The 16,958-nt window shown below is 36.5% G+C and overlaps 1 protein-coding gene across 8 annotated transcripts in view; it reads right to left on the bottom strand.

The window, feature by feature from the left end:
• The window catches only part of ARFIP1 (ADP ribosylation factor interacting protein 1), a 40,081-nt gene that overhangs the window by 6,730 nt on the left and 16,393 nt on the right, over positions 1–16,958 (bottom strand). For 5 of the 8 annotated variants that reach the window (XM_064148661.1, XM_064148663.1, XM_064148665.1 and 2 more), the window contains 5 exons: positions 15,442–15,537; positions 13,899–14,008; positions 9,665–9,886; positions 6,110–6,267; positions 3,101–3,275 (listed from right to left, as the gene is read on the bottom strand). In XM_064148661.1, the coding sequence (XP_064004731.1) occupies positions 3,101–3,275; positions 6,110–6,267; positions 9,665–9,886; positions 13,899–14,008; positions 15,442–15,537 (761 nt within the window). The remainder of the gene's footprint in view (positions 1–3,100; positions 3,276–6,109; positions 6,268–9,664; positions 9,887–13,898; positions 14,009–15,441; positions 15,538–16,958) is intronic. The other 3 variants (XM_064148666.1, XM_064148668.1, XM_064148664.1) reach the window with 2 other exon arrangements.

Here is a 16,958-nt window from a genome sequence, read left to right as displayed (position 1 = left end):
GTTTAACAGAAGCTACCTCTCCACTGATATTAATTAAAAAAAAAAAAGGAAAAAAGGCTGACACCAGAAAAAGAAAGATGTCAGACTAGTAAGAACATCATCTCTGAGATAACAATCACTGTCTCTCACTACACCCCAGCAAGCATTATGGGTTACATGTAAGATGGAAAAAATGAAATGAAAAATGTTGGATTAAGATTACGCATTCTTTACTACAGAGAATCGCAGAATTAACCAGGTTGGAAAAGACCTTCAAGATCATCAAGTCCAAACTAAAATCCTACACAATAATCAAAAACACCAAAGTAAAGCGTACCAGAGTAAAGCTCCCAGTAGATAATTTTACTTAACCCAGTATTTGACTGTAAAGGAAGTCCTTTCTATGACTTATTTGGGAACAAAATTACATACACTCTTAAGTAAATATTTTGACATCTCTAGTGTCAAAACTGAGGAATGTCAGCCAGTGATAAAAAGGCTTAAGCATGTGAAAGTCCCCTCTATTAACCTAAAAGAAAAGGCAGGAAGAGGAAAAACAATCTCTTTCAGAAACAAGATTTGTAGGCTGTAACTGTTAACAGGATGCTTGATCTAATTCAGGACTGTCACTAGGAAGACCATGCCAGTACTCTCAGACCAGAGGGGAAAGGCTCAGGTTAGCGCAGTGAGCAGAGGAATTCAGAAGCGATTACCAGGCAAGTATTTCATAGTAACAGTGGGGAGAACTAGAGCACGGTAGACAGAGGAATTTTATCCTCAAGCTAAGCCAGGGGTATCCCACAACTGGAGATGCAGCACACTGCTCTCCCGGCATTTCAAAAGTACCTCTTGTGTAAGTTACATAAGCAGGGTTGAGACAAGCAAGGCTCACACTAAGCATTCCCTAGGGAACACCACACTTTCAGCCACAGGAGATGCCTCTGGGAGTGGATGACTATTCAGCATGTACTGGGAACCTGAAAAGACATCATCTTGTAACCACAACCACGACTAGTGTTAATGCTACCTAAACTACCTAGTTTTATTTTTAAGTATGGAAAACTTTGTACAAATGGAGATACAATGCTTTAATTCTGAAGGCTCTCCAATCAGGATGAACATAAAATGATCAATCTACTATGTAGTTTATGTAAACCAAGAGGAAGCAGGGGAAGTGCTGTTTTCAAACAATTTGAACTTAAGCATCACAACTCGATTATTTCAAAACAAGTACATTATATTAGTAGCACAAAACTCATTAAGAAATGTAAACAATGGGGAAGAAATAAAGACACCTCCAGTATACCCATTTTCAACCTAATATTGTTTTAAAACTCAGTTCTTACCAGCATTTTCTAATGTAAGCTTAAAGATCAGCAAATAAATGAGACTTCAGCTTGTTCAAAAAAATTAGTTTCAATACGGATTTTTTTTGACTTTGAAAGCTAATGGGCTACAAGTTCAGCAGGAACAACAAAGGGAAGTCAGAAGAATACCAGTTTTTAGTCAACTGTTGATCTGGTTGATCAGCTCTTAATGGCAATGCCATTCAGACCCCTGGTCCTCATTGCAAATGCCTGCATGAAGAAACAGTGCTCAGTAGAAGCATTTGAAGCACGTACTGTTCTTGAAACTAAAAGGTTTATTGATTTTACCGATTTTCTCCACTTTTTGGCTTCTCATTCATTGATGGTTTGTGTTTCTCCCCTTTCATCCTTATGCTAAGTAGCTGAAGCAACTGCATATGTGGTAGCATTCAAAAAGTCAGATGAACAACCAGATTTAATTAGTTTAGCTTGTCCTCTTGATTTTCTATTACAACGTCTCCTCCTTCTATGCAAGAAGCATAATTTCTTACTGTTGTCATTTAGGGTCACTTGTGTTTTTTGACAAGCAGTTGTTACCTGCATCAGATCTTTAAAATACACAAATTTACCCATACTGAACATGCTCATCCACTACTAGTCGTTTCTCAGTTTGTCTATGTCTATCTTGACATTAGTTTTGATAATATTTTCCTCCTTCTGAAGACACAGAAAATATAGCCAGAGATTATTATAACCATTTAATTTACTTGGAGTATAAGCAAAAATCAGATATAAAAATAAAAGTCTTTAAAGATCTGATTATAAACTATTCAGAAGGACTTGTTTATCAAAAAAAGCTAAGTTTAGAACTGTGTTCTGTATGTCCATTAAGACATACATACAATAGTATGGCTGGAACAAACACATATGGGGGGAAAAAACCTTTAAACCAACAGTTCAAGAGCCCTGTTTAGAATTAAGAAACTATAAAGGCATTAATTATAGAAAGTTTTATTTTTAAGTTCAAGTTATTATTTTAAAGAAAGCTGAACTCTGAACAATCTCCTTCAGAGTTCTCTCACCTTCTTTGTGCATATCCTCCATGAAAAGTGTTGGAAGTAATATTAAATCAATAGCTGTATGACTAACTTAATCATTAAATGGAAGAAGCTGAAAAAGTAATCCTTTTCCAAATGTGAAATCTCCCATATCAACAAGTACTTTAGTACCCTCTTTGCCATTTGTAGATGAAGCTCCTTGATTAGAGACTTTCAAGGCTGCCTGCTCTAAAATTGCATTCTCCAGTGATACAGCAAAACCTGTGTGAAATGAAGCTTTTTTTTTCCTTTAGTCTCTCTGTTTTTAAATTAAAAATCATAGAATCTTAGAATCAACCAGGTTGGAAGAGACCTCTAAGATCATCCAGTCCAACCTATCCCCCAGCTCTAGCCAGTCAACTAGACCATGGCACTGAGTACCTCATCCAGTCTTGAACACCTCCAGGAATGGTGCCTCCACCACCTCCCCGGGCAGCCCATTCCAACGGGAAACCACTCTCTCTGTGAAGAACTTCCTACTAACATCCAGCCTATACTTTCCCCAGCACAACTTGACACTGTGTCCCCTTGTTCTGTTGCTGGCTGCCTGGGAGAAGAGGCCAACCCCCACCTGGCTACAGCCTCCCTTCAGGTAGTTGTAGACAGCAATGAGGTCACCCCTGAGCCTCCTCTTCTCCAAAATATATTTTAAGATCTAAAAAGCAGAAACTTAGAGGACAAAAACTCCTAAACATAACATCAAAAGTTGTAGCTTACCTTGTTTTCTTCCAAAAATTTCAATTTGATAGAAACATCATTACGCATTTTGTCGTATTTCTCTTTATGCATTTGAAACAGTTGTTGTGATTGCTCAATCTTTGGCAGAGTGTTTGCATCACGAGGGCCAAGATTCAGCTCTTCTAGGTCTGTTCGATAGGCATCATATTCAATTCTGAGAAAAAAAAAGGAGGAAAAAACAAGCCTGAAGGCAGATTGTCTCAAATCAGACCTCACATGGAGGGCCAAGTATAATAGAAGATGAACAAAACAGTGAAGTACGGAAAAAATAAAAAACCTGGGCAATATTCCTCTCCCTTCCTGTTCATTAAGCAAACCCACCCTTAAGTAAACTGTACAGCTGCCTCAACAAGTACCCTCCCTCTTCTGTCCCTATCTCAGCCATATGCTCCCAACCTTCTGGGTTTGTGCTCGCTTCAGTGCTCAGAGCTTTTCCTAGACACGTTAGCCTCTTAACTCAGATAAATCTAGTAAATCTTTTTTTCCAGGTTATTCTTCTCTTGTTCAATCAGTTCAGTGAAGAGTTTATGGTTAGAGCAAGAGAAGCATCAAGACCAAGACATTCCCTCTAAGCAGATGTCTGAACAACAGCCCACTTCTACCAAACTCTGACTCAAGGCTTTTTCAGACTGCTCTAGGCTTCTCTCTATTCATTTGTTGGAACGACTTCATAGTTCTTCCACAGGTAGTTCTGTGAGAACATGTCTGCCCATGGATAAACATGCTGCAAAAAGGTGATGCATTATTTATACTCTTCCAAAGGCATATCTTATTTTCCTAGGAAAGTCAGACTCTCTGGATCAATACCATCACTGAAGGAGATAAGGGGAGAGAAAGAAAATTAAGACTAAGGGCTATTTAAGCTAACTCAGTACCAGAAGTATATATCCCACTTCTAGATAAGACAGATGAGAAATATCTTCTAATTCATTCTTCTTCTCTCTGTATTATCTATCCTGAATACTGTGAGCAAAAATAACTGATGTTATGGTATAAGCTCTTGCCTACAGATACCTGATACTGTTTGAATTGGATCAGCCAGTTCACATAGGCTAATATTTATTAGAAAAAACCCTACAAACCTCCTTGATATCTTTCTATATTAGACTATACCATTTTATTACACGAATAAAGCTCTATGTTCCCTCTCATTTTATTGGAAAAATACAGAATGTCTTAAAAGTATTCAATACAGAAGCCTGAATATTAAATTTTCTCTTAAAAAAAACATTAAAATTCCCCCCTGAACCTCAAGAAAATTTAAATTAAGCTTTCTAATCATCAACACAGAGCATTTGTAAGTAGGGAAAGGACTTACAGAATGACACTAGTTTGAAGATTGTATCAGTAAACTAATCATCTACAAGTCTAACAAATACTGGATCCTTGTCAGAAAAAATGTATATTTTTAAATTATATATTGCAATATTATATATTGTAAGTGGATGATACAAAAGTAGTAAGCAAAATGTGTTCATTTGTTCACAGCCATTTAGCACTTGACCAGGTAACCCAGCAATGCCTCCAAGGCCAAAAACCTCAACCCTTCTATCCATACTTCTGCATAGCCTTCAAAAAATGGAACCTAGCACATCAGCATATGAGAGATGCTGCATTTATTGGAACCAAGCAACCATTTCTGACCTTTCAAGTATGCCTTCTTACAGACATTTGTGAAACTAGAAACAGATGAGCATGAAAAATTTGTTGTAAAAACAACCAAAGTAAAAGAAGCAATATTCAGAGGGCCTCTCCCTCTTTGCTACTATGATTAAGGTGTTATTTAAAGAGTTTACAACTGAACTCCAAGGAAGGAAATAAGCAAACAGAGAGTGCATAGAAGAGGGCAGTAGATGAACGCTAAAGTGCAGCTGAGGACAGAGAAAAAGAGGCACAGAAATAAATGGCAGCTATTTCCACATTGCAAAATGGTGGACTGGCTAGGTAAGCCAAGAGCCTTACTGAAACGGAGAAATACTTCATCTCTAACAGAAAGCAGTGAAGGTATGAGACGAGCCATATACCCCAAATGACTAGCAAGAGAAGTCAGAGCAGATTTGTTTTATATGAAGTTTCAATGGACACCTGGAAACATGTCAACTGATGATATCTTTAAAATATTTTCATGTCAAAAATAAAGCAATATGTTATGTGCATATTAATTCTGCCTCTTATACTTTTTGAAAGTTTACTTAAAATATCAGAACAGTAACTTGTTAATTTGCTTAGAAGTAAGCATTAGAACAGAATAATTGAAAAAGAAGGTATTAAACTTCAAAACTCAAGCAGCTTGCAACTTTTTGACAAAAATCTTCATGAAAACAAAAAGCCAGACATAAAAAATATGCATAAGCTACCTTCTTCAGCAAATCAAAAGAAAGACACTTAATAGTATGAAGAGAAAAAAAGCCATAATGGAACCAAGCACCAGAAATGACTGTAAGTCCAAACGCTGGCAGGAAAAGGGAATCTGGCTTCTGAGTACTATGCCATAGCCAAAAGTAACCTTCTCCAGGGCACACAGCTCGATATGTACTGCTACACTTACTACAAAATTTGTTATTTTCTCCTTTCCGACCAAGCCTGCACCTTCTGTATAAAAACTGACATGTGAATTGCACATATTGAGCATCAACAGAAGCATAAGATTAAACAGTTTTCAATCAAAGAGATTATTTCACCTATTATCTATGTATGACCCTTCACCTGAATAAAAATGTTAACCTTGCAATGTCACACTGCTAAGAAAGCCACCTTAATCCAGCACACGGGGAAAAAAATATAATTACCTCTAGAATAAAATGAAGTCTACACAGAACTTCTACAAAACATTAAGTGATGTGCAATAAAGCAGTAACTGTAAATCCTATTTGCATAAGAGTTATGTTTTTATCTGACAGGTTAGTCACATCCAAGGACTAAGCTGATACAAAGTCTGTTTCTTGAAGATGAGTTTGTAATGAAAATAGCTGGACACAGAATAGCTACCTGGCAGTTTCGTACTGTTTCACAGTCAATAACGTGTCTTCAATTGTTTTATTCACCAATGTAGTCACGCTGGCAATAAAAAAGTTAATAGCCCCAAGAAGAATTTCTCCATTTTTAGCTAGAAGTTTCTGTGTTTCTGCATTGTAGCCAAATTCCTCCTACAAACAAAAGCAGAGAAAACAAAACTGTAGAGCATTTAAAACCATAATATTCATCAGCAACCAAGTATAAAAAAACACAAACACACAGACATGGCAGGTCTTTCATTTCTGCTTAGGTATGGCTATGATTAATATTGTACTGAAGTCTTGTATGTTTAAGTTCAGAGTTTTAATGAAATCTAGTATCAGTGAATCATCGTTTACAGCTTTGTTACATGTGATGTTAAATCCTTTTTATTATAACAGGATTTTTCTGCACTTGGAAATCTTGATTGTTACTCAGAAGTAAGCACTGATGTAATCCTTACATTGTCATTCAGCAGGATTTCAATCCAGCATCTCTCATGTGATTGTCTATGTCATGCTTTAATATCAGAGCCACCATTACATTAAATACAGCAATATAACTAAATTCACAAGGGTGCACAGTATTAATTAGCTATTCAATTTTATTCTTACGTTCTGGGAAAGAGTATTGCAAAAACTAATATCTAACACAGTTTAATAGGCTGGAAATAACTGAAGAGCAAAGCATTACAATAGACAGCAAATTAAAAAAATATAATTTAGCTTAGCCATAAATTTTGAAGGAACAAGGGTGAAATTATTTCCAAAGCATTTCTGTCACATTTGGATATATGTTTGTTCATGTCTCTTTGTTAACAGCAGAGTAAGCCCTGACCAAGTCTGAAAAGACTTTTCTAATGCACAGATGCCAAACAAATTCAGCTATTACATTGATGTCATCCATATGGCATCTTCGTATGCTGCAGATGGGAGTTCTCACAAAACAGTACAATCTCTGATGGTAATGGCTGTAAAACACACAAGGTTCATATTTGAAGCTTGGTCTTTTTAGGCTTGTACACTGCCAACAACTGACTCAGAACTGCTCTATTCCAGTTCCCTTTCATCTGTCTAGAACATTCACACCAAAGCCAAATGATATTTCCTATTAATGACGTGATGAGAGTAAGGGTGATGTGCAACAGAAAGAAAGAATCTTCTAGAAAAGGAGGTGCAGTGGAAATTAGCCATTTGAAGAACAACAAAAAATAAAAAAAGAAGAGAACTTAAGGCAAGTTTTCATGAGCTTGTAAACACCACTAAAGATCTGACACCTTCACACTGCACAGCTGTTTGTGTGGCAAAAGCAGGCTGCTAAGGCACTATGGATCTTGCCGAAAATAGGTATTTTGCAGCTGGTTTGCTCTAACATTGCCAGCAACACAGTAACACGAGTGCTAGAACAAAGAAGAAATAAGAACATTCAGGCAGAGATAACAGCAGCAGGATTGCTCTTTTCAGCAGTGCTTAGTTCCATCTCTTTTCATTCCTGCAAAAGAGACTACAATGTTTTCCAGCTGGTCCTCTCACCTAGTTCACTGTAGACCCAGGTGAGCAATACTACCAATTTAAAGGAGGGGGGAAAGAATGATGGCTCTGTAGTGGCCTGAAGTACTAAGAGACATGCTAGCCACCAGAACTGTCTTTCTATTGATTCACACGGTTTCATATTAAAAACCTTTGAGGTTTGTCCATGACCTCTGCAGATAACTCCTATGAAAGAGACAATAAATCATTTCTGTATCAAGCGTTTACACTCAGTTCATATTCAATGCGCAGCTCAATTAAAATTGGAATTCATCTGTCTATATAATTGGAGGCACATGTGCCTGGAACCAGGAGTTATCTTTGCATCCAAAAGAGAAACAGCCAAACATTTACATTCAGTAATACCTCCACAGATATCCCATTGAGATCTTATTTTGTTATCACGTATAAAATACAAAATACTAGCTTAAAAAGTACTGTGAGGTTTGTTTTAAAACTTATACATTGATAGCACATTAAGCATTAAAGACTAACTCTTCAGAAATCTCAGTCTTAGTCCTGCACAAGCTTTAGAGGCAACACTGCTACTCAAAGATCCCAGAAGAACAGGCCAGGCTACAGATGGTAGTACAGGAGAACACAAAGAGGAAAGAGACAAACAGCAGGCAAGTCCTCAAGAGGCAAAAGTTAGATAATTTTTATTACAGCAGCAGAAACCTTTACTTGATTTTCATCAACAGCCCCATTCAATAATCTACACAAGAGATGAATGACTGAAACAAATTCCAAGATCAGTATATGATGCTGAAATAACAATATTCCCACTAGAAGTTGCAGGCTACACACGGGAAAAAAAAGAATGACTGAAACAAGCACAATGCCAGATTTAATCCAAGTTGCAGAAGAAACATCCAGCTTCAGCACATACTTCATAACAATTACTAAGTTCTGCCACAAACCACATGCCCATATTTGTGTCAAGAGTAAACTGATAATAAAACCCAACTTCTTTTAGCAGATTGTTTACTTTCTTAGCTGCTACAAGTGCTTTACTTTCACAGATATTGACCTGGCAGTTCGTAATATTAGGAATTCCTACACATGAGTATATTTTCTTTTCCTTTTTTTCCCCCCAGCTATTAGTTAAGGTTCCTCTGTACAAGCATGAACTCCATATCCTCCCTTAAAACTCATGAAAAATCATGAACAGGGAAGAATAAACAGAAAGAGGCTTTAAGTTTAATCACAAAGATAATTTAAGCTGTTTCAGCAGTTATGTATTAGGGAATCATTAAGCCACTTCATATTGTTTTTTCAAAGAATCAGCGGCATTATCAAATTGCTTTAACTTTGGAAGTATACAGAACTATCAGGGCAGAAGTAAGACAGCTAGAACGTTTTGTATTCAACATCTACATTCCTCCCTCTTTACAGCAGACAGTTTTATTACTAGCAACAGAAAGTGACAGCGTCACAAACTTCTATACCAAAGAATCGTTAATAGCACAACTGCTAGTATCTAAAAACTGCCTTTCTTGCTTAAAGTCTACTAACAACATAATAATACAGATTAGTCCTATAGCAGCAAAATGTATTTTAAAAAGGACTTTGAGATTAAGCCTTGATGCTTAAACATGCTACAGAAAAATAATTTGCTCACATTCACAAGTGAAGTAATGTGCCCTATACTACTTACTCTCGTATACTCCCCAAAGAAATGATGTAACACTCTGGAATGCTGCTGATATTTCATCAGAAGGAAAATTCATAGTAAAATGCATTTTCTATACAAAGGAAAGGTGTCAGTTCTTGAATCCAACCACCAGCTAAAGATAAACATTTAAGAAATGATAAAGAACTACAGTGATTTGAATGATTTCTTATAGTCCTGAAGTGAATTACACAAGCTTTTAACACACACACACACACACAGAGCATGTAATATATACTTAACTACAATGTTTAGGAAAGTAGCTACTAACTGCTGTATATCCTGCACGAGTTAATTAGGCTAATCTTCATCTCTGCCATTTTATTTTTAACACTATAAAAGTCTTACATGAAGTTCCAATGATTTCAAACTCAGGTCAGCAAATGCATCTCCAAGTTGCCTTTGAGTATGTACCATCTGGAAGAGTTGTGTGGACAGTGTCTGTGCCAGTTTCAAGATATTTTCATATTTTTTTTTGTTATCTCTCAATATATCTATTTGAGCTTCTAGATCCAGATCTACTGTTCTTGAGCCACGACCCAATTTTTCAGAGATGATCTGACGTGTACACTGGAGGAAAAAAAAAAATTAAATTATAAAGAATCAAGCATATTCAGGACAGCAGAGCATACACCCATTTTCAGCTTCAAGGGACGTATAATTACACACAATTCTTTCACAATCGCCCCTCCCAATAGAAGTTTGCACAACAAACCGAAAAAACAACACACTCTTTAGAAGTTTATCAGGACTCAGCAAGAACAGTTGGACAAGTCTCAACTCCTACTAAGATGAATATTCAAGTTAGCAAATCAAGAGCAGAACTAATTGTTTCTCAAGTAAAAGAGCACTTATCTCTTTTTAGGTTTGGCGAATCTCATTAAATTAGAAGAAGCACTTCAGCCCATTGCATTAAAGACAGTTAATGGGAGTATTACTAGTTCTGCATAAAAGTATCTAGTTAGCCATCTTTTGGTTCTCTGTCTACCGACCATGCAATTTCAGATCATCCATGCTATTTTCTCATCAAAAGAAAGCTATTTTCGTTTTTAGGGCTGTTGTTTTTTTCCTGGTTTAGTTGGTTGGTTCCTGGCTTTTTATTGATGTTTTTGTTATTTGTTTGGGTTTTTACAAAGGGCAAGGGAGGAAGGCAAAGGTAGAAGTTTGGTGGGGTTTAGGATGTTATTTTAAAGATGACTGGGAAACTAGGAACTCTTACTGAGAAATATGTAAAAGTATTAAAATGAATTTCTCATTATTTACATGTCTACAAAACAGAGCTGACTGCCTCTAAAAGATTTTGCTTCTTTTCTGTCACAAGTCAAATTCTTAATACATTTGCAGATCATTAAAATAGCAAGCAAAAGCTGAAAAAGCTACAGACACTTTCACTCAGTCACTGACTGTGACATCTTGGGCTGCTACCACATTCCATTTTTCTGTGACACCTTCTCAGAAAGATTTAAGCTCAACTTGGCAGTGAGCCTCCCAAGATACACATTGGACTTTCCCTTGACTGAAACAAAGGAGAAGCCATTTGCAAAGCAGATCTGTATCAAATCAATACCATTTTCTCTACAGGAATCAAGAGCAATTTACTGTTTTAGTAAGTTATTTGAAGTTCACCTGTGGAATTTAAAACTAATCACAAAGCTGCAACTGAGTTAGGTGAAACAATCCCCAAACTTATCTTGTATCACATTCCCAAATACATAACAGTGCTGGATTCAGCTACTTTAGTCTTTACTTATGTCCAAAGAGATACACATTTAAACTGCTAGAACTTTTATGTCCTTTCCACATTTAATACACAAACACATGAAAGACTGAAGAATGAACAGGTAAAACAAGCTGGTCATAACTCATAAGGTTTAGATTGGAAGTTACAGACTCTTTGGGTTCCTTAGATTCAACCAATTAACAAGAAAGACCACAGCTAATCTAGGAGACATATGTCTGTCAAGAATGAGAAATTTAAGAGAGCATAACAAATCACGCCAACATAGAATACAACCTTGCTAGTCTGCAATAGAAACTGCCAAATACATATTGGCAATGAGTGTAATCAGAGTGTTAAGTAAGCATTTAACTGGGAACTATGGAATTTATAGAAAAATCTGGCTATTTACTAAAAAAAAAAAAAAAAGCCAACAAAAAAAACAGATACCACCTCTTCCCTCCCCTCCAAATGTTTGGAAGCAAGAATAAATTACAAAGGAAGGTATATTTTCAACCACTAAGTATTTGCGTCAGAAGTATACAGTAAGACACCTAAAAAAACCCAGCAGTGACAAGTGAGAAAAAACTAGTCATTATAAAGACACTGCATACTTTGTTAATCTGAGATGTAGCTAAAGCAGAACAAGAATGGACAAAGAAGATGCACCTAGCTATTTTGATTTACTATGGTTCTAAGTGTACTAGTACAGACACAAAAGTTGCTATATACTCTCACCAGTTAACAGAAAATGCCACATATTAATTTCATTTTGCTTTGTTCCAAGAAGAGTATCTATAAAGAATAGTATTCTGAGTAAGATCATGGTCCTCAAAAAGAAAGCATACTTAACTGTCTCCTCACAGATGGGTATGGCTTTTGAACTTCTTCAGTAATAACTGAATTACACAACTCCTAATACAGGCACTGTGACAGAGGTACTGCTCATGTCGGATTCTTTAAGAACTTCCTAGTAGCAAGTTTCACCACCAACTCCACTTGCCTATTAATGCTTGGTACATTCCATAGCATGGATTTCAGTTCAGATTGAACTGCTGAGTTCCCTTCACTAACCACTCATTCCTGCCCTTTATTTCTGCATCTTCCAACCTATGATCAGTTAGTTCTTACATGATAAGAGACTTCTTCCCACAACCTTTCTAATGGGAACCAAACCAAGCCAGTACGTCCACTAACTGAAATGTTGTCCTGAATCAAATAAAATATGCTTTTGGTATGTAGCCTACATATGAAGTATTTTCAAATGCATGACATCTCTAGAAACATTTGCTTAATGCTCCTTCAAGCTGAGTATGAATTCATAAGCTGTTTTTGAACTATTCTATTCCTCAAAAAAGGCCATACAAGAAATACAGGATTCTAGAAAGACCACAACTGACCCATCTGCTTCAGAATACCCATGAAACAACTTCAAGCTCAGAGACTTAATGAAAACAGATTAATCTACTTTTCTGAACATGCTTGTCTGTTTGCTATGTGCTAATTGATGAGATTTCAGCAAGAGGGAGGTTTAAGACAGAGATCTAAAAATCCAGGCTTTGCAAAGTCTCCTGCCAAAAAAAATGCTCTAAAAAAGGATTTAAGATCACCATTTCCAGCATTTTTCACTAGTCCTCTGACTAGTACTTAACATCAGTGGGTTTGTGAGTAACTCTTGGTAATTTGTCTTGTTTTCTAAATCAAGGCACCAAAAAGACAATAGGGCCAAGTATTCTATTTAGTTGAGTTACTGTAACAGATCTTTTAAGAAACATTGACTCTTGAGATTTACTAATTTTAAGGGACAGATTCAATTGAACTGCACATGCTCTGATGGGACCACCATGCATTCCAGGAATAGCTGACAGAATTCTGCAGTTGCTGTAAAATTTAGATGAATAGAAAAATTCTTGAAGTCATTAAATTAGACATAGAAGAGATGCAAACTTCTGATTATCACACCAAGAACAGCACAAGCATTTACTGTAGAAGGTCTCAAACCCTGCTTCCCATTCTCACTGGGGAAGAAGTCTTTTTCTGGACTTAAGAACATTGGAGGGATTCAGATCTGTACTTTGCAAGGGATTTTTTTCCACAGATACTTCATTTCTTCATGGTTTGCTGTAGACCTCACTGATGTAAAACCCACCTGCCTGCATCTTCACTATTTGAGTTACAGACATAAAAGCTCTTTTTCAAAACTTATCTTTGTTTCAAACTCCTGACCATAATGTATTCCCTGACAATTGTTCCTTATCTTATGACTTATTAATGAGAGTCACTTCTGGAAACTGGTGGGCTTCAAGTACTTTTTCTTTCTTCTTTTGTTATTATTTTATCAAATCCCAATTGATCACAAAGAAGCACCATACAGGAGTATGACGAGCATGATGGCACACAAATCAAAGCAACAGTTCCAACACTAAGAACAATCAATCAGGCAAGGCACAGCAAAAGCATTAGAATAGTGATTAACAAGTATGGGACTTCCAGGTGGGCCTGACTTTTTTCTGTTAGCTAAAAGAACTATTGTGTCAGCAATCAAGTTAGAGAGCAAAAAGATTTAAACACGTTAGTGCCGAAATACTTACATTCTGTCTGTTAAAGGGGACATGAGAAATGGAACAGTCTACACTTTGCTAAATCAACACCACCTATGAAAGATTTTTCATTTAAAGCAATGTATGAAAAAAGTTTACAAAGAATGACACACTTGGAAGAAAACTAAGCCTTCCCTATGCATTCTCTGTTACCCTGCAGTGAAAGTTGCTATGACAGGTTACTTTCACACAGCAGTACAATGCTTTAAGAACTTCAGTCCAATCTAGTAGCAAATTTCTAGAATACATACACACAGTTGCATACCTTGTAGGTGTTTAGGCTCCATTTTCTCACCAATTCTAGTTTCTCCATTGCTGGGTTTTTCACTTCATCAGCTAACACTACAGGTCCACTCTTCTGCTGCACTCTGCCCCCTATGTCAGACACAAAGCAAATCTTCAAGGCATTGGGTTTTTTGTTTTAAGGGATTAATAGTAGGTATGGAAAACCTGTGCAACTGCAGATGAAGAAGCAAAGCAAGGTGACTCTTAGGAAGAGCTTAAGATGAATAAGCAAATTTCAAAACCCATTTCAGAAATACTTATTTTTAAATGGATACAAAGTGTGTATATATATCTCAATAGTTCATGTAGTAACAGGCTGAATAAAGCTTACCCAAACACACAGTTTTACTTAACAACCTTAAAATAGATTAAGGAATAAAAATGTCTCAAAATCTATGTTTCAAAAATCCAACAAGTGAACACTCTTTTGGATTTAGCCAACGCAGAAGTCTGGCTGAACCCTGTGACGATTAAGTGAAAATTATTGGCACATAAATACTGTTGTCACAGAGTACAACTAATCTATTTCAAATGAGATTTTTTTTTCTTTCCCAAGGAAGGTCATCCTTTCCAGAAGCTATGTTCAGCCAATATTTAACTTGTTTCAGCTTTATTAGCTCATTTTATTAGAAATAATTACTTCTTCGAACCACCAGTATAAAAAGAGCAACTAAGAAAGATTTAATGCAACAAATTAAAATCTCTAGGGTTGATCATCACACACTCATTGCTAATATTTAGCATTTGCAAGCTAGAATGGGATATCCTGTGAATTCTAAGCTTTAATTTTGCAAAAACATTTCCTAGCGTCCCAAACAGTAAAAAATGCAAAGCAGTACCACTTTTAAAGCAACATTTTTTCAGGTACTCCTGTCTCTACTGCTACTTACAGTCACCTTAACCTTGCCAGGTTATTTACGTAAGTAAGTTTTTGGACAAAAGTCTACGCCGATGCCTCAAGATACTCCTTTAGCATCAAACTCTGCTATGTTCTTGATGTCTTCAAAACACTGTACAAACATTTTGTAATTAATCCTCTCAACACCCTTATGAGGTAACTGAGTAGGTTTTCTCCTTTTATATAGGAGGAAACAGACAAAGATGTTAAGTAATTTGCCCACAGGCACAGAATGAGTCAAATGGCAAAGCCTAGTTTGGGTGTTGTGAATTCCTACTGGCCACCTCAATCTGTTCTGCTAGAATATACCATCATTTTGGAAAAAAAAAAGCCAAGAGTTTCAACTTTATCCTAAATAGAAGATTTTGATTACTCCTATTTTAGCTACTGCTTGTTATTAATGATATTTGGGAGCTATTTTTTAAAATTTTATGGCATCAAATGCAGTATACAGAAAGGAAAGCAGAGGTTATTTTGTGAACTATTAAAAGCCAGAAAGGAGAGCCACCAAAAAGCCCCAGAAAGTTGTATCTCCACCTAAGAGCAAATCAAACTATTAGAGACATGGAGGAGTTAGTACAGTGTCAGCAAAGACAAGGGCGTTATCCATTCAGTGCTATGATACCTGTGGGAATAATTAAATCACAACCTTGTCCAGCCAGTCTGCTAGCTGCTGCACTGCTAGGAGATATAACAGATGATTTGGGTGATGCTGAGGAACCTGAAAAGGCGACACATTTAACCATGAAAATTCATCATCTTCCTTTAGAAGCCACCATGTACTTTTATACAGTGTTTTCTAAAACAAAGAAATATTTGCTTCAGCAACACTCCAGGAAGCATTCACAGAAAAGTTGCTGGAATTTTTTATGGAAATGCTTTTTAAGAGATGCAGCTGTTTCATGTGAACTAGTCCAAGTTTTATTTCTTTATTCTTTTTCTTCAGGTCATGACGCCAAACTTTGTTTTTTGTATTCACAACTCATCAAAATACAACTGACTTCATCGATACTATCAAGAGAAAATTCTGTGAAAGATTACTATATGCAGCTTCCACACATGAAAACTCCTTTTTCAGGTGTAAGTAAATTTCATTCTGCACTGTCACTGAATAATATTCACAGCAGTAAGGAGTGAAGTAAGCTCTGAAATCTGTGCCAATTTCAGATATACTTGATTAACATCTGCTCTGAAGTCTGTGTAAACATTTGGCAATAAGCTCTCCTGAAGATTGTACAAACCATTAGCTGTTAAGGTGTGCAGGCTCCACCCCAAAAGAAAGATTTTGCAGCACTTGCTTCTTCTCTTTAAAAAAACCCCAACAAATACAATGTTAAATTACCTTTACCATATGCGTTCTCTAAGCTGGTTTATGATTATGCTTTTCAGACGTTTACCCCCCTTTCATATTGTTTAAATGTTAAGTGGCATGCTTATGAAATGTACAGCTTTTATAATCCAAACAAACTAGTTTTTATCCTCTATACTGGTAAGTAACCATCATATTGAGGAGAACCTTATTATTGCTGTTGCTGAGAATTTCTGAGATACCTCAGGATTGACTGTGCTGGGGGGGGGAGGGAAATTGAACCTAAATTTTCGTAGTTTCCACAAAATCTAATTCTCAGGAACACTAAAAACATCACACAATGGAACTGAATTACCAACCAGCTTTTGCTTTTTGAACGTGCTACAGAGCACATGTAGTACATGAATTCACTGTTTTAGATCCAAGGGCACAGAAAAGATGAGACTGAAAGCTCACTTGTCCCTTTGTAGTGATACATTGCATAAGAGCTGCAAATGGATTCAGCCAGGCATAAAAGTTTGATGGCAAGATCCTGCTAAAGGCCTGAAGACTGAATCACTTCAGCAAGCGAGCCAAGACAAGCAGCTAAAAAAAAAATAAATTCCTTATCATTTGACACAGTATTAATGCAGCCTTATGCAGGCTTCATCACTCAACATCCCTCAAATCCTAAAATCCCTTCCCTCCTCCAGTATTGTCTACTTTGCATTCAAAAAACAAAGCCCTAATAAGGACACTCAAACAGCAAATTTCAGCAATTTTTAGAAATAAGGCAATTATTCTACTTTTGTCTATAGTTTGATAAGAAGTCTTAGTTTCTACCACCTCTCTGA

This window comes from Pogoniulus pusillus, chromosome 9 (assembly GCF_015220805.1).
Source record: "Pogoniulus pusillus isolate bPogPus1 chromosome 9, bPogPus1.pri, whole genome shotgun sequence".
NCBI lineage: Eukaryota > Metazoa > Chordata > Aves > Piciformes > Lybiidae > Pogoniulus > Pogoniulus pusillus.
This window is presented reverse-complemented; position numbering and strand designations above follow the sequence as displayed.